This window comes from Ochotona curzoniae, unplaced genomic scaffold (genome assembly GCF_017591425.1).
Source record: "Ochotona curzoniae isolate NIBS_2020 unplaced genomic scaffold, NIBS_Ocur_1.0 scaffold_4506, whole genome shotgun sequence".
NCBI lineage: Eukaryota > Metazoa > Chordata > Mammalia > Lagomorpha > Ochotonidae > Ochotona > Ochotona curzoniae.
The window spans coordinates 51,555,305-51,579,307 of NW_024467119.1; the positions used below are offsets into that span (position 1 = coordinate 51,555,305).

Below are 24,003 nucleotides of genomic sequence, written 5' to 3' on the forward strand. Positions count from 1 at the left end.
GGCTGTCATGCCAAGCAGTCATCATTGCATTCATTGGCATTTTATAGTTTTTGCAATTTTCAGAGCCCTGGGATTTTGAACCAAGCCTATGTAATTAAAATGATTGATTTGGGAACAGAATACTTATTATTGCTCATACTCCACAAAGTTCCTAACATAACAAAGCAATGACTTCCTATTACAACTTTGATTGCATTGCTATGAGTAGAAAGGTGGACAAAGAGGTGGCTTGAGTATCATTTTGTTTGTTTTGAGATGTGGATGAGTGTCTTTGGCAACGAGTACACAGGGTGATTAAAATAGCTGGAAGAGTTCATTGATCTAGGTATTCACATTAACTCAAGGCTGGAACAGAGCATCTTAATGCAGCTTAGCAGAATTCCTAATGTTTTACGGACATTCTGAATCATAAACTATGCAGAGTTCTCTTCTATAGGAACCAGGGCCCTGGGCTCTGGAATGAGCACAATGTGTACACACACATTCACACACGCACTCACATACACTGTCAGAACAAGGCTACAGAGCTGATGAGAGAAGAGCTGGGAAGAAAACCTCAGTTCTCTCTTTGAGAGGAATTCAATTAAAGCTCTGGAATTTCTCCAGTCTCCAGCAGACAGCCTGGCTTTGGTTAATCTCCTGCATTGTTGCTGAAACCAAACATGTTTTTTCATCACACTTAAGAGTGACAGAATCACGCTTGGAGTGTTCTCTGATCTACTAGCTAACACTTCCAGGATGTATATGAAACTTTCTAGTCTCTTTACAGACGTAGATTGTTAAATTCGCATCATTGAACTAGGATAAAGTTTGACGCTTTTGAAAGTGTCTTGCCTTGAGATGACTAAGTCCATTTGCTTGCAGCTTTACCTGACCTGTGAATGTACTACTGACCCTCTGTACCATCCCTTTATACTATAATCTGCATTTCTTCTTTCACATTCACATACCCAGGGTAAGGTTGCAAATGGAATTGGATCTGGAGCTCTTGTGATGCGTGAAAGTCCAATTTTCTTTGACTGCCTGGAGAGCTGCCCCGAGGCCACAAGCAGAGGAACTGTGTAGGGTCTGTTCTCCTGCATATCTGGCCCCTCTGCACCTTGTGATTCACAGTCACATCTCCATGCAGTCAGTTGAGTGCACATCCACAAGCCAGATGTGCTATCCTTGTGTATAGAATACTGTTGGTGATTAGGGACACAACTTGAATCTTTTGAGTTGTGGTTGACACCAATATGAATAGAACGCATTCCACTTCTACTTTGCTTTCCCATAAAGTCAATAAACAGTAGATGATTAATGACAAAACTTGTTGCCCAAAAGGATCCCGCTGTGAATATATCATCCTGCTCCATACACAGTCTAACCACCCACCTCAAGATCCTAAATGTAGCACTGTGAAAGGAGAAAAGGCTTGAGGATTTCAGTATTTATCCTTACAGTGCTAACACTAGCAGGAGACACCATGGGCAGGGTACCTGTCGGATATACTGACCCTGTACTGAGCTTTCTATTCCTGTTTTGTTTTATCTGATGTATCTGAGTCTCATTTTAGAAATGAGAAAACCTAGGCCCAGAGAGGCTCAAGAAATGTGTCCCATAGCAAAAGCCAGGCAATGAACTCTATGGACAGTTCTGTCATTCCAAACTGTTTCTCCTTGTCTTCTTCCTCTTCCTCCTCCTGCTTCTCTTCATCATTATCTCTGTGGCTTGGTGCATTGGGCAGCTATGAGGTCTGCCTGTGTAACCTCGTTGACTCGATGTCTGGATGTGACAGTGACACTTTGAGAATAATGAGCTGCTTTGACAGGGAGGAAAATCTACTGAGAAGTTTTCACTGGGCAAGAATCTCAAAAAATCCAATGTTAGCAGCTGGTGCCTTGATTTTCTGCCTGCAAATCAGCAAAACAGTATGGGATCTCTTCACAGGGACTTTCTATAAGGAAATCTGGTGTTTGCCATCTACCTGTGAGAATCAATTCCAGGTTTGTAAGCTGTCTGTGCATATTCAGTTAAGTGCATATTTTCATCCATCACTGTCTTCACATTTGTTCATGAAGACTGGACTTACATTTCCCTATTAATTATATACTATTAAAGCATGTATCCTAAATAGAGTTTATGGTTTTCATTTAAAATAATTACCGGAATGATATTTGCTTTAAAAAGGAAAATGTATGAACAATCCAAATTTAAAAGCCATGAACAGATCATACTTTTAGTTCTGGCTGCCTTGTATTGTAGACATTGAGGCACCGGTGTGTCCCAGTAGTTCCTCGTGTTTTCGCTTGCTTTGGCTGCCTCAGGCTTTAGATCATAGTGTTCATTCTGTTTTTGACATTGATAAAATAAGCATGTCCAGGACCCTACTGAATGCCTTGTGCTGTGTGCTTGGCTCTGGTGAAACCAACTGTACACACACAACTCCACCAAAGCCCGTGCGTGGGAATGACTGAACAACCTGAAAGTTTCCAAATCAAGGATTAAGTTTCATTTCCTTGAACTGGCTAACTGTGAGAGGGACAGTCATTTGATGCTTGTTGAGACACCTGTGTCCTAGAGGGCTTAGGTTCAATTCCAGCCTCTGGCTCACTCTAGCTTCCTGCCAGTGCAGACTATGGGAGGGAACAAGTGATGGCTAAAGTAGGTGGGTCCCTGCCACTCACATGGCAGATGAGTCTCCCATGATCAGCCCCTCCTCGTCCTGACTGTCACAGATATACAGGGAATAAGCCAGTGGATGACAGTTTGTTCTGTCTCTCTCAAGAAATTTACTAAAAAAGGTAACACAATCAATTCATCATTTGCATCTACTGTATTTCTGGTGAAGTTGATTTACTAAAAAGGAATCTGAGACATGTTCTGTAAATCTTAAATATATTTAAAATATTCTTCAGAAGTTTAATGAAACTATGTATTTGTGAGCTTTCTTCTGGAATCAGAAGAACAAAAAGGGAAAACAACCAAATTGGCTCTAATTGTAAAGACAAAATGAGCAAACTTTTTACTCATTAAAGCTACAAGAAATTCCTTTGACTAGAAGCATTTTGTATTGGAAACCAATAAAAAAAAATAAGAGCTATTTAAACTCCGCCTTCATCCCATCATGACTTAAAGACTTTTGTTCTTTGACCTAAAAATGTGACTATGGCTTCATTAACTCATTAACTATTGAACAAGATGAAGGTGAGTCTCTTTTCTATGACAGTAAAGACTGGTGCACACACCCATTCAAGTGCTTGGGCAGACCCAGGTCTGGTGGCAGAGATGATGGAGCTTGGAAATTTTCCAAAAGTCTTTTCATTGTTTGCAGTGTTGGATCAAGTCCAAATGTAAGGAATAATTACTTTATAGAGCTGCCAAGACCATTCAGATGGCTGGTCTTGGCATAGGAAAAACTTGTGAGTCGAGGTGCAAAAAATAGTGTCTAAAATTTTTAGGAGCTATTTTTGAAGGAGTAATTTACCCAGAAGTGATCTGCTTGCTGTGACTAATAAGAATGCAAAGTAGGGGACCATCTGATCAATACAAAAATGTATACAGAAGGCAGATAATCTGACTCATCCACTCCGCTGCCAGAGATTTGAGGTTTTCAATTAGGTATCCTTGTAACTGTTAGGTAATTCATCTGAAACTCATGACATTGAACCATTACTGTTTGCTGTTGGGGAAACGCTTCCCTTTCGGAAAATGTGCAAACCTGCTTTGGTTTAAATGGATCAGGCTCCATCTGCTGAAAACAGGGAAAACACAGATTTTCCTCTAACTCTAAAACCAATGGCCAATTTAGATGACATAGCTAAATCACTGTCCCCACTGTCACTCATCCTAACAACAGTCCTACAAAACAAACCACTAGTAAAGCAGGATCACATTTGTGAATATTTCAGAATCATGAATGCTTCCAGTATTTTCACAAATCAGGATGGAAAAACTTCTCTTCTTCCCTCTGTAACTCTGCCTCGCCAATACAAATGAACAAATTTTTTTAAATGATTGCATTTAAAAAGAATCCTACCAGTGCTCTCACAGTGCGGTTAGAATAAAATGATTTGTACTATCTGTGATTATTACTATTTTTATCTCTGTGACCTGGCCCACCTGTTATAATACGTCTCATTCATCCACTGGTCTTCAATGGCAAATATGTCCAGCTCTTTGATGCTTTGTAGCTTATCAGTGCACCTGGTATATTCTTCCCTTGAACTTCAGATTGCTAGTCCCCTCTTCTGAGAAGTCTTCTCTCATCTCAGTAGCCCTCTGGGCCTTTATGCCCACACACAATTACTCGCCCCATTTTGTTATCATTATGACACTTACCACTCCCTAAATGATTATACTGGTTTTTGTTGTTGTTGTTGTTAGTGTCTTGGAATGTAAATTTTGTGGAAGTAGGTTTTTTATTTATCCCTTGATACTTAAAGGAGCCTGGTGTGTGGTGGCCTAGAATAAATTATTTTAAGCAAATGAAGCCCAACAGTAGCAATCTACTTATGTCAGAATCTTCTAAGAGATTATCTTGGCCCTCTGGTTGTGCTCATATGAGAGCCTAGGTTTTTCTGTCTGTATTCAGGTGAGGTCCTCTAGTTCTGTCGTCTACATGCAACGGTACCTGAAGGAATTTCTGAATTTGAGATTTCCAAGTTCAGATTTGTGAATACTAATTGAATCCAAATGAAAACTGGATACAGTTTATTGCACGCAGTTATATGTGTATATGTGATGAAATATAGAGAACAATTCTGATTGCAATCACATCCTCTTCCGTATTTTGTAGCTTTTTTTTTTTAAGACTTATTTTGTTTTTGAAAGACAGAGCTCCAGAGAAGAAGAAACAGAGGTGGAGGTATGTTCCACCTGCTGGTCCACTTCCCAAATGGTCTCAAAGGCTGGAGTTGAACCAATCTGATGCCAGAAGCCAAGAGCTGATTGTGCATTTCCCACATGGGTGCAGGGTCCCAAGAGCTTGAGTTAAATTCCACTGCGCTTTCCCAGGCCATAACCAGGGAGCTGGATCAGATGTGGAGCTGCCAGGAATTGAACCAGTACCTATATGGGATGCTGGCACCATCAGTGGAGGCTAAATCTCCTATGCCACTGTCACCAGCCCCACTTTGTAGAATCCTTGTTCCAAGATACTTGGGATAATGTTTGCTTCTTTACAGTACTTCTTATGAACACTTCCTTTTCGCTTATGAACAGATGCATTTTAAACAGATTCAAGTCATTATCAGCGGTTGTCTGGTGTGTCCAGCAGGATGCTGGCTGTGGCTGTGTGATAACTGCTTGGTGTTCAGCCTTCCTAATCCACTTACTCAGTCTGCACATTCCCACCTGAGTGCCTCATTGCTCGAGTGAACCCCACTCCGCCTCTTACGCATATTGATCAACTTGGGTTAACACTTTCACTGTTAGAACTTTAGAACCATTTTAATCAGAGACATAAGTTGACAGCATTTGCATCTTCTGATTTGTCTGTTTTAATATTTTAAGAATCATAACTAGGAAATCTGCTTCATTGCTATGGCCATGCTTCTTCAAAACACAGAAGTTTAGGGGCATAGATATCTAAGAGGCCCATCCAGTACTGCTTGGTACAGTAATTTTACTAAAAGCACAAAATTTACCTTCATAACCATTTTTATATATGCAATTCTGTGATGTTATGTTTTCATTGCATTAGTTACATTTGCACTGTTGTGCAAGCAATCTCTATAACTTTTTCATCTTGCAAAACTGAAATTGATAGCCATTAAAAGAAAACTCCCCTATTCAGCCATCACTTGGCTTTGGAAAACCACCAAACCCTTTTCTCTTTTTACGAATTTGACTAGTTTAAGTACCTTGTCAAATGAATTGTACAGTATTTACTGTTTTGTGACTGATAAATTTCACTCTACATAATATCTTCCAACTACATTCAGCATGCATCAGATTTTTCTACAGCAGATGAGTATCCCATTTTGCATCTGCGCCACTTTCAGTTTTTCCATTCATTTACCATTGGTTGCTTGGCTTGCTTCCCCCTCTACTCCAGTGGCACTAATGCTAATTAGGAGCATATCTTGACCAGTAAGTCTTCAAGACTTTTGCTTTCAATTTTTTGGGGTATATATGCCTAGAAGTAGGATTGCTAAATTACAGCGGATATAGCAATTCTGGTTTTAATCTTGTGGTGGAAACTGACATGGTATTTTTCCATAGTGTCTTTGTACATTTCCCCCAACAGTACACAGTGGTTCCAATGTATCCATATCCTAGCCCACATGAGTACTTTATGCCTTTTTATATTTTGTTTGATTTGCTTCAAGAGACAGAAGCACAGACAGGCAGATATCACCCTCTGCTAATTTGCTTCCCAAATGCCTGCAACAGCTAGGCCAGCCTGAAGCCAAAGCCATGCATTTAATCTGAGTCTTCTACATGGATGCTGCATCTGTACATTATTAAGAAGCTGGAGTGGAGAGTGGAGCCAAACCCAATGACCCCAGAATGGGAACACAGGTATCCCAAGCCAGACCTATCATACCTGCCTCACCAGAGGCGGTTCCTTCTATTCTGGCCCAGAGAGGATGATGTCATCATTGTAGCAAGGAGACAAAATCCCTGTAATCCCAAAAGAAAACTTAGTAGCTCAAGTGAAGTGGAATCCTGTTTATTTTAGTAAATAATCTGCAGATGCCTTCTAAAATTTTGTTTGTTTATTTATTTATTGGCCTCAAAGGCCAAGAGATGCAAAGATAGTCAGAGATCTTTCATTTATTAGTCCACTTCCCCCAAATCATGCCCATGGCTGGGACTGGGCCCAGGCCAAAGTTAGGAGCCAAGGACTATTCCCAGGTCTCTCCCTTGTGGGTAACAGGGAGCAAGGCAATTGGACCATTCTCTGCTGTTCTCCAGGTTGAATCAGCAGGGAGCTGAATCGCAAGCAGAAGAGCTGAGACTCAAATTGGTGCTGTGATATGGGATGTCAGTATCTCAGGTGGCAGTTTACCTTACTGTGCCACAGTACCAGCCTGCCCCCTCCACCCCATGTGTGCCATCCGAATTAGAATCTCAAACTAAAATATTTGAAATTTATACAACCAGCTCTTTTTTTTTAAGATTTATTTATTTATTGGAAAGTCAGATATACAGAGAGGAGGAGAGACAGAGAGGAAGATCTTCCGTCCCATGATTCACTCCCCAGGTGAGCGCAACGGCCGACGCTATGCCGATCCAAAGCCAGGGTGCAGGGTCCCAAAGCTTTGGGCCGTCCTGACTGCTTTCCCAGGCCACAAGCAGGGAGCTGGATGGGAAGTGGAGCTGCCAGGATTAGAACTGGTGCCCAATGGGATCCCGGGGCGTTCAAGGCAAGGACTTTAGCCGCTAGGCCACACTGCCAGGCCCTACAACCAGCTCTTACATTTGTTTGGGAAAATGCTCATTGAGATCCATTGTGGTACTTATTGCCCTCATTGTTACTTTTTCTAATCTCTCCTCTCCTTTTCACTCCCCCTTCTGCCAGGCCGGTTTCTATCCAGTTAGTTTTTTTCAAAATGAATCCCCGCATTTATTTGCCTTGCCAAGTACCTAGAGCAAGCATGTTATATCCAGGTTGAATAGTCCAGACATAAGGACTGGGCTCAGCAGTATCCAAGATGAAAAGTCAAGGGGTTACTATTTTTGTTTTTGTTTCCACTTGAAAAATACTTTGCTTGGGGCCTGATGTTGTGGCTCACTGTATATGCCTCAGCTTCTGGTGCTAGCATTCCATATGGTAGCACCAGCTCAAGCGCTGTCTGCTCTGCTTCTGTTCTAGCTCCCTGCTAATACACCTGGGAAAGAGACAAAGGTGGCCCAGGACTCGGTCCCTACCCCAACCTGAAAGACTGGGATGAAGTTCTTGGCTCCTGGTTTTAGTATGGTCTGTCCTTGGCTGTTGCCACCATTTGTGGCGGGTGGTGTTGAAACAGCAGATGGAAGTTCTCTGTCTCTCCCTCACTCTCAGTTGCCCAGCATTTCAAATAACTAAATGCTTAAAATGACATCCAAAACAAGTATTTAGCTTTACAAGTTGAGGAAATAAACCATTATATCAACAAGTGAATCAAAGCCATCCCATCCCGGCAAATCTTTAATCAGAAGTTTGAAACCAGGGTTTTCTGGCTCATCACGGGATTGGAGTGTTGAGCCAGCAGTCACTGGGTGTATACCTGCATGATAATTGTCTGTCAGGGACCATGCTATCCATTAGGTTGGCTCCTGTGTTTTTTGAGACCTCCTCATTTACTGCTTGTTCCAGAAAGTCAGTAGCAGCAATGGACTGTACACTGTGACATGAATTCTCATGTGTGTCATCCTTAACAGTCACATTTAGGTGTAGAAGATGCTGCTTCTTGATTTTCATGCTCCAATGTTATTTTCTCCAAAGAAACCTTATCTGTCCTTAGGCATATGTAACACAAAATTTTAATTCTAATTGTTAAAAGTGGAAAGAGTTTTCCTTCTTAAATACTTAATATATGTGTGCATAACCTTTCAAAAATGAATACGAAATGGGCTGTACCCTTTTGACTGTCCTACTCCGGTTTTCACTCTTTCGTGTGCCTTAGAGTTAGTTCATGTCAGCGTCTACTGCAGACCTACCTGGTACATTTTACAGCTGTGTTATGTCTATTATACTTTGTTTAAGCATTCTCCTGTCAATTGCACATTTAGGCTTTGTCCTGCCTATCTTGTTGCCATTATAAAATTTACTAGTTCATATACTTGTGCAAGTATTTATACTGGTTGTTATATACCAACACTGGAAATACTAGATCCAAATATCTATCCAAACATAGATATTATATCTGTGTTGTACAGCATTAGCCTCATGTTCTTGATCCTTAAGATGTTTGGGAGATTTTCAAACTTTCTGAGGTAGATAACTCTGATTCAGAGCAAGAGAAACGTGTCAAAACTATAAAGAATAACTCAGTAGCAAAGGCTAAAGCCAAACTGTACACTCTGATTTTGTAGTAGAAGAGTAGAGGAAGTAAATTTTCAGTGAAATGGGGGCATACATGCCCATTTAACTTCCAATTTATTAGACAAAATAAAATTGCACATTGTTGGCTTGTTAGATTCATTGGATAATACATGTTTAGCAAAAAGAAACCTCTTCTAGTTAGGGTGCTTGTGCAAAATGTAAGTAGATATCTTTTAGCGAGAATCAGGTGTGGAAAATTTTAAATTTGAATTACATGTTGGAAAAAGACATGATTTTGACATGGACATGCTGCGCTTCTGTGTGGGACACACAGCAACCTTTCTCATCTCCCGGTCTGAGGGATTATAGTGAATTTGTGGATCATTACTGTTGTTTGCTTAAACCTGTTCTGCAATCAAAGTATTTGTCCTGCTGTGCCAACCAAGACCCAAAGAGAAAGAGCAATTCCAGTTTTGTTATCCACAACCCCTGGGAGCTCTCCTGTGCTTGCAGAGTTGTACTTCTGTTGGGTCAGCTGTTGCCTTGTTTCGACAACTGACAAAACTATCACACCTTTGTTCCTTTTTGATGGTGGGACAGAGGTGTGACAAAACACATTCATTGCCCAATCCTGATGGTAATTGTCCTGTGATTATTGGGTGGGGATTGAAAGTAGCTGGCATTTCGAAATTAAAGATGTGAGGACTAATAAGGGTATCTAATTCAAGCAATTTTTAAAATCAACTATTGGTGTTCCTATGGCAATAACTAATTTAAAATATTTGTGACTTACTCTCATATCTCTTTCTCCCCAAGACAGATTTCTGGAATTCTTAGAGTGTTCACTGAGACATCCCATTGTAGCTTCCAGATGGCGCAAAAATTGGAAGTCTGGGGTACCAAATTTTTATTCAATGTTTTTGCAAGGAAATTAACAGACCTCATGAATTCTCAGATTAGCTATATTTCTGACCTTTCTTTATAAGTATTAGTAATATTTCCAAATATTGATGGAATAATCAATATTCACAGCTATAGAAGGGAGAAAAGAAACCTCTATAATCTAAAAATAAGAACTTGCATTATAAATTTTATTCTAAATTTCGCAGCATTTATTTTTGCACATGTTCAAAGAAGAATGTCAACCATGCACACATATGCTCACTATTTCTTCCTGTCTACTCAATGTATCTGTTGTGATGAGGCATTTCTTCAAAGTAGATTAGTGAGGGATAAACATTTGGTCTAGTGATTACTAGATGTCTGTGTTCCATCCTGTTCCTCATTCCTGACTCCAGCTTCCTGCTAATGCAATCCCAGGGAATAATGGTGACGGCTCAGGTACTTGGGTTCTCAGAGTTCTCAACAGTGTATGAGTCCTGGATTAAGTTCCTTGCTCCCAGTTTTGGTCCCACCCTGGCCATCAAAGGCATTTAGTAGAGGGAAGCATTCTTGTCCTCTCTTTCTGAAGTAACTTTAAATTACCATCTCATGTGCTTTACAATGGGCAAATGATGCAGAAATACATGTGGACCAATACGGAAGGTCCTCTCCAGCCACCTGAGATGTATCACATTTCCTGTGTTTTGGGCACCATCTTGAGGCCATGCCTCAGCAAATGGCTGCAGAAGAGAAGGCACCTGCATCTTCCAGCTCCTTTCTGCACTGCGCCAGATGCTACTGAAGGACGGTGCCGACTCCCACTGCTCTTACCACTCAGCTCTTTGCTCGTGCACTCACTGTTATCAAAGCTGGGCCTTTAATAGAAAAAAGGATACATGCGTTTCTTGTAAGTAAAGCAAGTATCCGGGGTGGTCTCACAGCTGAGGAAGAAAACCAATCTGCCGTAGTCACCTGCTGACGTTGAGCACAGTCACTCAGACCCTCAGCTTACTAGTCTTTAGATGCTTTTGAAATACATGTATTTATTTGAAAGGCAGAAATACATAAAGGAAAAAAGAAAAATCTGTCATCCACTACTTCACTCCCCAAATGGCTGCCACAGCCATAGCTGGTGTGGTATAAAGCCAGAAGGCAGGAGTTTTTGCTGGGTCTTGCACGTCAGTTCAGGGGCCCAAGCACTTGGGTGGCCCATCCTGCCCCGCTTTCCCATATGCGTTAGTAGAGAGTTGGATCACAAGTGGAGCAGTCAGTTTTCAAACTGGTGTCCATATGAGATGCTAGCATTGCAGACATCAGATTTCCTCTATGCGCTGTGGCACCAGCCTCTACTTGCTTTTCTCTACCACTAGCTTCTTTTTCACAAAGTGCTGTTAGAGAATATTCACTTCATCCTCTACTGTGAACTGGCTACTTGTTGCTTTTACTTGTACTGGGAAGAAATGACATGTGATCAACCTCTACAGGTATAGCAACTCACATCAGGGCCCAGCCTGCTGGGCATGGAGCTGTCTGCACCTGTCCCAGCCGAAGGGGCACAGTCCACTGCTCCCAGACAGCAGCTCCACTCACCAGTGACCACCATGAATCTACGTCCCTCCACTGGGGAAGGCTCAGTGTGCAAGCTGCAGTGTCGCTGGGCCTCAGGACACTTCTAAAAAGTACTAATAGTGGCTGCTCACTGATGCCGTGGAAATAGGGTTAGCTCTTGAACTCAGGTTCTGAGTGTGGGTGGAAAACTTATGAAAAACAGAACAGTGTGTGTCTCTGCAAAGGGAGGGCAGCTGCTGAGCCCCACAGGAGATGAGAGATCCATGAGGATGTGGGTCCATCACAGGCAGCCAGCACAGATGACCGCCTGCCCAGCAGTAAACTCAGCACTATTGGGAGCAGAATGTGAGAGGGCTTCACAAAGCCCTTGGAAAATGAAATTTAAAATCATTTTAGTGGAAAACAAAGTATTTTAATAGGTAACTAGTTTCTCAGTAATGCACATTTTCTACAAGCGTTTTGCTGGTCCTTCTTATATACAAACGGGGTTCTTGTAGCAACAAGAATCAACAGAGCACATCAGATTTTCTAGATCAATCACCTTGATCTTCAACCAAAGATGGTTAGTCTTGGTTTCTCTTTCCAGACAAAGTGAAATGAGTGAGATCACAAGGAATAAATTACAACAGCAATAGCAGCAGTAAGGAAAGGAGAGTCCAACAATAAAAATTTGGGGTGAGCATTTGTGTATCCGAGGTGTGATGCTATCTACTTTCCTATTGCTTTTCAAAAGTCTTTTACAAATTAGATATTAGCTTCATTTCAAATGGAAAAAAGCAGAAGACATAAGTACCTTGCCAGTGATGGAACTGCATTAGAGCCTAGCAAATACAAACATTTCAAATTCCAGCTCCAGTCTCTTGGTAATGGCTTCAAGAATTTCAGTGCTATCTCGGGCATGGCCAGAATGAGTGGCAAAATTGATTAGCTATGTCTGACATGGGCAGGAGAGGAGATTGGAGAAGGTAAGCTACATATTTGCCTGCTGTATCTTACCATCTTTCAAAATATCATCACCGGTCAGGAAATTTGTCTCCTCACCTTAAAGTATATCTTGCTAAAGTGCCACATTGGAAAACTGTTATCAAAAAAGCCACCTGGTTCTAGGTACAAGTAGCTGAGGCGTGCCAGGGGTAGAGCTCATGCCTTCCCACAGATAACAATCAACCCGTTGGCCAAGCAGCTCTCCCCCTACTCTCTGGTCTCAGCATTGTCACATCGCAACAATGCGCCTTTGCTCACAGGGACATGAGCCCAATGGCTGGCATTGACCATTTCCCTGAAAAGTGCCACTGTCCTCTGTCTGAGTCAGCCTTATTGTTCGGAGCTTAGGGAATGAGGCATATGTCCAGAAATGGGACAATAATATGTGCCATACGCTTGTGGTCAGCAATATTGTGAGTCCTCATGACACTGAAACCTTGTATTCTGAAATAGCCACTCAGGACCCTGACTCGGATCCTGTAGATTACATTTGCCCCCAACTCTAATACCATTTCCTCCGAAGTCTTCCAGCACCACCTCAGCAGCCAGAGGTAGTTTACTGATCTTTTTGCTGCCCCAATGTCAAAGACCATGCTGATAAATATCTAATGCTTGAGAAAATAAAGTAAGCTGTGTTAATGCTTTAGAAATTGGTAGAGACTACAGTGATTTGCCGGGGAATCCCCAGAAGATAAAAGGAAAGTATTCTAAAGATACTGTCTTGGACACACTTTGATCACTTGCAAAATGCATAAGCTAATTGCCAAGATAGCAGAAGAAAAGCTGTGGGCTGTGTGCTTTCCAAGTGTGGCAATCAAAAACAGTGGGAGGCCGGAAGCATTGAAGTATTCCTGAAGGTTTGGAAAGAAAATCATACATCTGGAACAAAGACTTGTATTTTAAAAGTATATCACTCCTATGGTTCCTTGCTTCTAGTATATACAAAAGTCATTGACCTTTCCCTTCCTGATTTATATAAACAGATAGCTAGCATAGAAGGGAGTTTGCCAACACTGTGACTACATGCATCTTGTAGTTGCAGAGAGAACTTCTGTGTGAAACGTTTACAGGATTGGGACTTGGCTGAGAATCAGACCTGTCTCCTGGGATGCACTGGCTTACCGGTAATAAAATGCAGAGCTGTGAACAGCTTACGCTATCAGAAAGTTTTATGATTTCAAAAGTAGGGGGTCTTGTGACAGAGCCAGTTGAACAACTCAGACACATCAGGAGGAATTTGCCATGCCATTCTCTGAGCTGGCTTTGTCCTCCAGCTAACTCCCCTGTGGTACAGATAAGAGCTGCGATTCTAGACAATACATATCGAAGGGCAAACCCCCAGCAGCTCTGTCCTCCAATTACATTGGCTAAAATTAGGTCTCACACACACACCATAACAAAATCACTAGTAAGGAAAATGGGATTACTAAAATTGGCTCAGATAGTTAAGGTGTGTTTCTAAATTAGAGCTAAGGTCGCCTTTCTTGGAGGAAGAACATGTTAGATGAACCTGAACAAAATCAGAAATCTCTTTAATAAAATGGAGAAGAAAAACAATGTAGCTGCAAGTCATGCAACCAATGGTGTCTGCTACGCATGCCCAGTAGTAGTGGCACACACATGCATATTAACTAATGCTGCAGCAAGTCCAGATGTGTAAGTACAATACTTAATTTGGTGATGTGACAAAAAAGGCTGCTTTGAGACAAAAATCTTCATTCTGCTTTACCAACCCAATCCTCATCCCCAAATTAGGACAGTGCGTTAACCATGAAGGCATGGGTCATCTTACTATAAGGAGCTCCAGACAAAAGCTCTGCACTCAGAGGGGGAAAGCATAGACAAAGGTCCTGAGGCAGAAAGCACCTGACAGTTGCTGTAGTGATTGGCTCACAGGGAAAAGGAAGAGAATAGAAGAAGGTAGGGGAGGATTAGGAGAGAGGAGGCTTTCTGAGCCTTGTTGGTTCTGGTGAGGAGCTGAGAGTCCCATCCTCTGCCGAGAGGAGCTGCAGAGTCATTCGGCAGGATCTACAAGCATCAAGAAGCAAGAATCTGACTCAGGATGCATTGTAAAGGGTAACAGCACTTAAAAAAAAAAAAAAACAGAGAGGGAAATAGAGGCGATCTTTCATTTGTTCATTTACTCCAAATGGTCTCAACGGTCAGAGCCAAGCCACTCTGAAGCCTGGACATGAATCGGCACCACACGGCAGAGGATTGCATGCTACACTACTGCACTAGCCCCGAGAGTAACAGTAATAGGATACAGCTATTCTGCCTTGATGGAAGCAAATTACCAGACAGGTGTCAGGAATCCCACTTCCATGACCTGGCTCTGCCTGGTTGACCTGTGGTTCTACTAGGTGGACCCAGACTTTATGGGCTGCCACCATGGCTTATTCTACAGCAATTTGAAATAAATTAAAAAAAAAAAAAATCACACCTCCAAGGAGAAAAGAAAGTAAGATTCCCCCCAAAAGTTGGGTGCAAATGCCACTGCATTCTATCTACTGCTGGTCACTCCTCTGTCTGCCTTTGGAGCTGGCAAAGGACTGGGCCAGCACGTGTCCCCAGGGCCTTGACCAGTTCTCCTTTGAGTCCTGGCTGTGTTTTGCACAGCCTGAGCCATGCAGATGCAGTCCCTGCTGGATGCTGCCGGGTCCAGCTGGCCGGTTCCTTCATACTCCAGGTGGCATTACTGAGCTCAGCACATTTGCAGAGTCTTCCTGTTAAAGTACCAGTCCTTTTATTTGATTGTTTTTTTAATCATAGTCAAGTTTTGTTTTGTTTGTTTTTTTTTTTTTCCCCTCCCAACAATCTTTCCTTTTTTCTTTCTTGAGCACCTGTGCCTATGTGGAAGGCTTTGGAGAGCAGTGTTGAGCAGTATATTAAGCTGCAGTTCTGGGGACATGATGTTGCTTTGCACGGACTTCCTAGAGGAAATGAGGAGAGTTGAGCCTTTTCAAGGAGCTGCCTTCTGGCTTCTGTGAGAAAGTTGAGTCAGAGAGTGCAGAGAAAGGACACACCCAGAACAGTGGCTTGGAACCTGCTCAGGAGTCCCGGCAGAGGCTTAGGAGAGCTGGACTGGTGAGGCCAGAACAGACATGGAAGATGTGTTGGCTTAAGGACATGAGCAGATGAGGAGAGCCAGTGAATGGGTCCTGGACAATGACTGGCCCTAAGGACAGAACTGAGACAACTGCTTGACTTCGCAGCCATCCGCAGCTTTCCCCCAAGGAATAGTCCACCGCCGAAGCACCGGGGTCATCCAGGCACATCGTGGGATCCCGTGGCTCTTCCGTTTTCTCTGACCACCTTTAGTGCCCAGGGAGTTCCAGCCTGTGGCAGAACAAATTAGTACGATTCTCCTGTGCCTATTTCCTGCTGCTAGCCAAGCTGTCTCACAAGTATGGTTAATATTCACAAGTGAAATTATTTTCCTAACTGTTGCTTCCTTTTTTTTTTTTAATGAAGTATATTCGGTGCTCTTCGAACTGGTGCTTATATGGTGTACATTTTGATGACCAAAGGCCTGAAGCAGTCAGTGTGTGACCAGAGTTTTTACAATGGACCTGTCAGCAAATTCTGGGCTTACGCATTTGTACTAAGCAAAGCACCGGAACTAGGTGAGTGGCCCCTCTCCTCCCTTCCCTTCCCCTCTCTTTCTGTACACACCCACACTAAGTGAAAAGGGAAGAAAGAAGCTATTGGAAGCTGCCGTGTTGTTGAGTAGCAAGAAAGTTGTAGCGACTGAATTTGAACTCTTTTCTCTCTTTTTCCTCCTGCCTTTTAAATAATTGGTCATTGTGTATGTTAATAACAAGCTAGTTTACATAAAACACGTCAACTTGCAAACACTGCAAAAAATACTTACAGACGTGTATAAAATGTACACAGCCCCTATTCTCAGACCCCCTAAGACTTGAGTTAACATTGCAATCGGGGAAAATTTAAAAAGCAATACCTCTGTTTCCATATGGCACACCAACCATGCTTTCATTTGTCCAATTAGTATTCAGATTAGGAAATGAAGCTTTTGTTTTTTTCCTCAGTTGAGTAATCTCGTGTTCTTAGTCCCGAATGCTAAGGGTTGATTGCTGGTTCTGATTGGTTTTGATCATTAGTGAGGCTGGCCTTGAAATAGTGCAAGAGTTCACCTTCAAGACATTAATGGAAAATAGTTGCTATGTCCATTGATTTCTACTGCTTGACTTTTCATGGGCTTAATGTCCGTTCAGCACAGGTTAGCAAGAACAGTGAAAAAATAAATAACAGCTTGAACATGGACCCGGTTCTCTAAGAACACATCTTCTTCTTCTTTTTTTTTTTTTTTACCAAGAGAAGGGATTGATTGGTAATTCTGTTTTCATGTTATAAGCAACGGTTTAAATTTCAAATGCAAAGTCTTAACCTTCAGAGGTTGCAGAACTTCTTGAACAAGTACCCTGTGGAAGCCAACAGGTGAAGTCAGACGGAAGGTCAGAGCAGGGGTGGCTGTGGCCGCCAGCCGCACCCCTACTCAGTGAGCCGACTCGCTAGACTCACCTAGCACCATTATGTACCTGGCTCAGCCTGGATTCCTCCCCAGTTTCTTGCATTTAGGAAACATTGTTATTATTACTTAATTGGGAAAGATTTCTCCATTTGGGTGATTTAGCATTTTTCATGCTTTTGGATCCTAAATTCTGCCTTTCAATATTTTAAGATCACCAGGAAGAGAAGATCTTAGGCGAATAAAGGGCAGTTCTTCTGCAGACAAAAGTGAAATTGTTTTCTCCTCCCTTAGCTGCATGCTTGCAGTTCTCACTGGACCCTTTTTTTTATGGTGTTACAATACACTTAGTACCCGCTGTTGTGCAGCCATCGTGCCAGGCAGCCTCCAGACTTTGGCATTCTTGCCAGCTGAAGTTCTGTACCCATCCATGAACTCACCTGCTCCCCTGTGGCTCAGCTCTGCAAAGGACAGCTTTCCACACCAAGCCTTGAGCTCGGCATGGTGAGCTTTCAGGTTGCAATCTACCAAACAAGCACAGAAAGGCACTGCACTGCTTCATGTGCCAGCTCGGCAGCACCCATGCCTGGGATGATGGGGGAGCCTGCTGAAACTAAGTTTTGACACAACTCAGGAAGAACATCTGCTCTGAGTCTAGGTCCTTGCTCTGTTGGCCCTGTCATTGTGTTTAAAACTCTAACTCAGCAACACTCTGGTAACTATATAGGGGGCCCCAGCCAACTGGGGTAATCGACGCTCACAGAACAGGCCCTCGTGGTCTCAAGTGGCCCCAAGTATCTTGGGAATTTCCGGATGCTGATCTACTTCTCCACAGCTGCAGAGATCCACACTTGGAGAATGCATCGACAGAAAAAGGCTTGGGCTCAAGGGCAATTCATGGGTATGCAAAATCACATACCGTTTGTGCAAGCTGTCTCTGGATTGAAAAGAGTTGGGCCAGAACTTAGAGAGACCATGGTAAATGGAACACGAACTGAGAAGTAGCCAAAATGCACGACATGGCAAATGTTCAAGAGACTTAATGTCCTGTGTGTACTTGACCTGAATTCCCGCCCTAGGGCCAATGGGACATATGACTAAATCTAGTTGACTAATATGAAATCCTTAGGATAGTTTGTGTTTCTGGGTTGCTCCATAGCTGTTGGCAGTTCTGTAAATTCACGACTTGGAATGGCCTTGGCTTGTGACAAATTAAATGTGATACTATGTCACGACTTGGAGGAAAAAATAACCCAACCCCTGTTTGCCAGAATGGTGTACTGGTGGGTCTCGGCTGCAATCTCAAACGGCCCTCTGCATCCTTAAGGGACAGTCCCATTCTTATTGTGGGAACATTACCCTATTGTGTAAACCTTGGGTGGTTTTAGGATGGGTGGTATCCACAGCCATTCCTGGAAGATCCTTGCTTATGCACCTGCCATTCTTCGTATTTGCTCTGGAAAATGTGAATTCAATTTAGGTGAATTCAAATTGATTTTTGTTTTAAGATTGCGTGATGTATCTTTCCCCATTCCTGTTACTCCTTCTCCCCCGAAGTAACTAGAAACACCCAGAGTGGCTCCAATCAAGCCCAGGTCTCAACCTGAGCCCCTAAATAGGAGAAACACAAAGTAATTCCCAACTCTAGGAACTGAACTTTCTGTTACATCTTAGCCCATTCTGATATAATAAGCTTTTATTATGAAAGTGAGGCTAGAGGTAAATTTCAAGAATTGAGATGGTGAAATGCTTATTTATGACAAATAAGTTTGTGTGTTTGGATATCGTGGGGTTTACATTTGAGTTAATACCAAGACACACATTAAACATATCTCATGTAAATGACTAAACTTGATTTTGAAATACAGTTCCTGGACTTCTGTTTTCTTTCCACTGTGAACAAATATTGGCTGTGATTATTGTCTACACCTTCATCTGTAAAGAGAGGGGTGACACTGAGCAGTAACTGCCAAAACAGCCCCGTTTCCCTCCAAGCAGTAAGCCCTCAGTCTCATAACACCACTTTTGTCCCAGAAGTGCACACCTGAGAGTTACCAGCCCCATCTGCCACTATCAGTCTGACATGTACACGCCTAATAATAAAAATCAGGTACCTTACAGAAGGGGACTTTAACACAAATTTTGTGATAGGCTCAGAAATGTCTCCATTAGAGAACCTGTCGTTTTGTGCACTAAACAGATATGAAGTAATAATGTTTATCAGGTCCGTAGGGAAGTAAATTGATAACGCCCAGCTGTGGAATGGCACAGGCCCTATGGCAACCAAAGCTTTCAGAACCTAAGAGTCTTCCTAGGACGCAGTACTCTTTGGCCTGGTGTAATGTCGGGCATTTTCAGCTGTCCGTAGGGTAGGTTAGGGAGAAGACAGGACGAAGTACTAGTTGCCTTTCTGCTTAAATCTCAGAGTAAGAGGGGCTTGTAGCTGTCATTGTTAAATGAGAAGAAATCAAATTTGAGTTCGTCAAAGTTCGTGAAAGACGTTGGTTTTCGCATCCTGATAACTACAGCAACAGCAAAGAGTAAGAAGCATTTAGCTGAACAAATCTTTTTCTACCCCCAATATCTCTTCTTTTTTGCTTGTTAATGATACTAGGTGCATTGTTACTAAGCCTATTCTCTTCACCCATCTTAAGCAAATGCTGTGTGTTTCAGAATCCCAGGACTTGTAGAGAAGCATTGTAGATATAACCACCCCCTCAATGTTACCAGGGACTGGGTCTAGGACAGCCCCCACCCTCGTCTCACCAGGATGCTAATCCTCACAGCCAGAGACCCTCACATGTAATAGGCTAGAAACTGTGCCCATCTTCCTATGCACATTAAATCATTTCTATCTCATCTATGATATCTAGCACAATGCACATGCTTAGATGTTAATGTTGAGGGATTAATGGCAAAGGAGAGAAATTATGTGTGTGTTAAGTGCCAACGCAGTTCTTAAAAACATCCAATCTCACTTTGTTGAATCCAAGGATACAGAACCCAGGGATCTTGCAAGACTGCAGGCTGATTGTGTGCAATCTGTTTACCTGCTTCTCATTTCCATTGTGGAATTTCCCTACCTCTGACAGCAGAGGGCTTTTCCTTCACAAGGATATTGTTAGAAAAGCTTTGATGGCTCTTAAAAAGCTTTTTCACTGGAAAAGAATTACTGTAGCATAAAAGCAGCAATTCTCATTTGGCTCATCATCATGCCCTCAGCAGCAAAATGAGTGTAGACAACGGCTTCGGCTCCCCTTTCTTCTCCCTTGTCCTTTTGTTTAAATTTTACTTCTCTTACTGCCAAATACAAAGGAAGGCTACACGTCATTTTGAGGGTCCAGGAGATACACATTTGAGAGAGGCACCATTTGTCACCTTTTGCCTTTGCTCTTCCACAAAGAACTAAGAATATTGTGCTGGCACTTGAGTACCAGTAGGTCCTGTCCCCTCCATCTAATATTTCCTAAAATGTGTGATCAAGATGAGCATGGGAGCATGCTTGCTCATATCCCTTCCAAATCGAGCTGTTTTCAAAAAGAAAAAAAAAAAGATGTATTTATTGTCATTGGAAAGGCAGATTTGCAGAGAGAAGGAGACCAAGCAACAAAGAACTTCCATCCACCAGTTCACTTCTCAAATGGCCACACTAGCCAGACCTGAGCCAATCTAAAGCTAGGCGCCGGGAGCTCTTCTGGGTTTCCCACATGGGTGCAGAGGCCCAAAGACCTGGGTCACTCTGCAGCTTTTCCAGGCCACAAGCAAGGAGCTGGATGGGAAGTGGAACAACTGAGACATGAACTGGTCCCATTGTGGGATATTAGCGCCTATAGGCAGAGAATTAGCTAGCTGAGCCATTGCACCAGTCCCCCAAATTGTTCTTATTGACTAATCCCAATTCTTAGAACAATAGAAAATTGCCAGGGCAAGTGACTTGCCCACAACAGCAGACCCAGTAAGTCCACTAAGTATGGCTCTCATCCAGACTCCAGTCCCAGCTCCAGATGCCAGCCTTGTTCCCGAAGGATCGTTGGTCATGACTTCAGGGTCCAGGGACTCATGGCTCTTTCCCATCCTTGTCTTCCAGGAGATACAATCTTCATCATTCTGAGGAAGCAGAAGCTGATCTTCCTGCACTGGTACCACCACATCACTGTGCTCCTCTACTCCTGGTACTCCTACAAAGACATGGTGGCCGGGGGTGGCTGGTTCATGACCATGAACTACGGCGTGCACGCCGTGATGTACTCTTACTATGCCTTGCGGGCTGCGGGTTTCCGAGTCTCGCGGAAGTTTGCCATGTTCATCACCTTGTCCCAGATCACTCAGATGCTGATGGGCTGTGTCATTAACTACCTGGTCTTCTATTGGATGCAGCAGGACCAGTGTCACTCCCACTTCCAGAACATCTTCTGGTCCTCACTCATGTACCTCAGCTACCTTGTGCTCTTCTGCCATTTCTTCTTTGAGGCCTACATCGGCAAAATGCGGAAAACAACGAAGGCTGAATAGTGTTTGGCACGGAGGAGGAAACCATAGCTCAGGGTCATCCAGACAAACAATAGACAAAAAGAAAATGGCACAAGGAATCACACATGGTGCAGCTACAAACAAAACACACTAGCAGACACACACCCCGAGGCAGCTGAGGGATGGCTAGGTCTGACTGAGCCCAGTAAGTTCATGATCCTTTTTGGGTGAGGACTCGCTGAGTGTATGGTCATCTCCACACACTGCTGCCCGAAGGCCCCATCCCCTCAACCTGTCCACTGTAGAACCAATGAGAACTCACAAGGGAGCCGGAGGCAGAGAGGGACCCAAGGGAGGCAAACAAAAGGCTATTAACACTACACGGTTTAAAAAAAAAAAAAAGAAAAAACATATCTCCTAGGTGTTCTAGTTCTCTAAGGATGAAAAACCATTTGACTTTAAGAAACTGCGAGCACGTAGACACACAATTCATTCTCATCTGTTTCCACCCCCAAACTGGAGCCCGTAGAAAAGAGACAAATGGAAGAGACACGGGGTACAGATCTAGAACAGCAGTGCTGTGGCAAAAAGCAAAGCCTTGTTCAGAAAGGTTAGTGGGCAAAGCCCTGTGAGAAGAGAAGTCTTAACCTTGTTTTATTTAAACAGGTAAAAACAAAAATGCAGTATTTTTTTTCCTCTTACTACATAGCCTCATGCTAGTGAGTTTGCCCAGAAGCAAACGGGGCTCACGTCTTTTCCAAGGTTCTAGATGGGAGGGTGAGAACCAGGCATCCTGGGACCTCCCGAAGCCGCTGGGTCCCAGAGTGCATCTGATGGAGGATCTATGATTTCTGCCCTCACGTGAGGTAGGAAGCCTTATCCTGTGCTCAGCTGCCCCAGACTGAAGAGTCAAATCACTCCCCCAACCCCTACCCTCAGTTGGGAAAGAAAGGGGAAAAGTGGATGGGAAGAGAAGCCAGCCTGAAGTCAATGCCGTAGACAGCACATGCCCCTCCCTCCTTGACGTCACACACGCTCATTCCTTTCCAGATAAAACCCTGTGGCACAGTCCATGTGTTCTATATTTTTGTGAATTTCAAAAAGAAAACCTGCGAGACTTCCTGATGTAGGGTGAACACTGTGTTTCTGCATCATCTGCACTTGCTCCCCAAGCAATGTAGAGATGTTTAAAGTGCCCTCTGCTGGCCGAAGGAGATACTTCGACAAATGTACTTCATGGCAAGTTTGCCCGAAAACCATCGACGACCAGGGCCCCCCCTAGAGACATATCCGTCAAATTTTAGACACTATGACACACTCTTCATAATTTTGGCCAAATCAGAAGACATTCTTCCTGCTTCAAGTCAGTTTCAGAAATTTTTTTAAAAAGGAATCTTTTGCTCTGGAACTCAGAAAACCAATCTATTAAGAGCCATATTCTTGAAACAAACAACAAAAAGGTAGATAATATCTGTGTTATTTCAGTCCTTTACAAGCCAAATAAATGTGTCAATGTTCCTCGTATTTCAAAGAAGCAATTATGTAAAGCTGTTCAATGTGATATAATAGTATTCTAATTGGTTAAGTAGCTTAATGATTAGGCAAACTAGTTGAAAAGATTAGGGGCTGCTGCACTGCATAGATTACACACACAGATACACACCTGTATGCACACTTGTTGGGTACCTGAACTTCGAAGCCCAAATGAATAGAAACACATTTTCTGGCTAGCAGAAAAAAAGAAAACTGTTGTTTATCTTACTTGCTTTATTTGAGAGTGTACAGTAAAAGGGATTTTTTCAAATTATTTTTATATTATTTTAGCTTTAATTGTGCTGTCCTTCATGAAACAGCTGCTCTGCTTTTCCTGTCAGAGATGGCAAGGGCGTTCTCAGCCTTTTGTTTATGTGCGGAACTTACAAAGAATAAAGTTTTATCCCATTCTGTGTGAATGGCTTCAACAGTGAACAAAGAATCCCGCAAACCAAGTCATGATTGCAAGCCCGGGGAGGGGATTCTGGGGGTGAGGGAGGGTCGCTGGTAACGTCTGTGAGACTGTTCGTAAGTCTGTGATGTCTTGCTGTTGTTCCTAGATGAGATGCAGCATTGTATTGTCATGAGGGCAAAAACTGACGCGAGCTGAAAAGACAGGACCTGCTATGACAACAGATGGGTTCTCAGGACACCAATGATGCTGTGCCATAAGCCTTGCCCCCTTCCAACAGAAGAGTAGACTAATTCAGGCAAGGGAAAGGCTGCGGAACAGCCGAGTTTAGGCCCAGTTCAAGGCTCATCTGTTTGATTGAACTGTTCCGTGATGGATCGCAGCTCCTCTGCTGCAGGTGAGAATGAAGAAATGAGCCTAAACCCTACAAAGACTCAGACAGAACTTCCAAAGCACCTTCCTTGCTGATGAGGTTCATGCCTGGGTGCGCCTGTGAAATGATTTAGAATTTCTGTCTTCAGCTTGGGTGTCTAATAAGCTTTGAACTAGCTAAATGTTTCTGAAGACATTGCCAATGTTTGTCATGGCAGAGAGAAAAGCCACATATTTTTACAAAACCAAATTCTGGTATTAGGGATAGTCCAGGCTTAGCTACATTTATGACAGCGAGATATGCGGCCAGATCACTCGCCCATGACAAACCCAAAG

At 42.9% G+C, this 24,003-nt stretch overlaps 1 protein-coding gene across 2 annotated transcripts in view; it reads left to right on the forward strand.

Moving 5' to 3' along the window:
* ELOVL6 (ELOVL fatty acid elongase 6) overlaps nucleotides 1-23,297 on the forward strand; it is a 118,650-nt gene extending 95,353 nt beyond the window's left edge. For both annotated transcript variants that reach the window (XM_040966698.1, XM_040966697.1), the window contains 2 exons: nucleotides 15,863-16,014; nucleotides 20,968-23,297. In XM_040966698.1, the coding sequence (XP_040822632.1) occupies nucleotides 15,863-16,014; nucleotides 20,968-21,392 (577 nt within the window). In that variant the 3' untranslated portion in view covers nucleotides 21,393-23,297. The remainder of the gene's footprint in view (nucleotides 1-15,862; nucleotides 16,015-20,967) is intronic.
* Nucleotides 23,298-24,003: the final 706 nt, after the last annotated feature.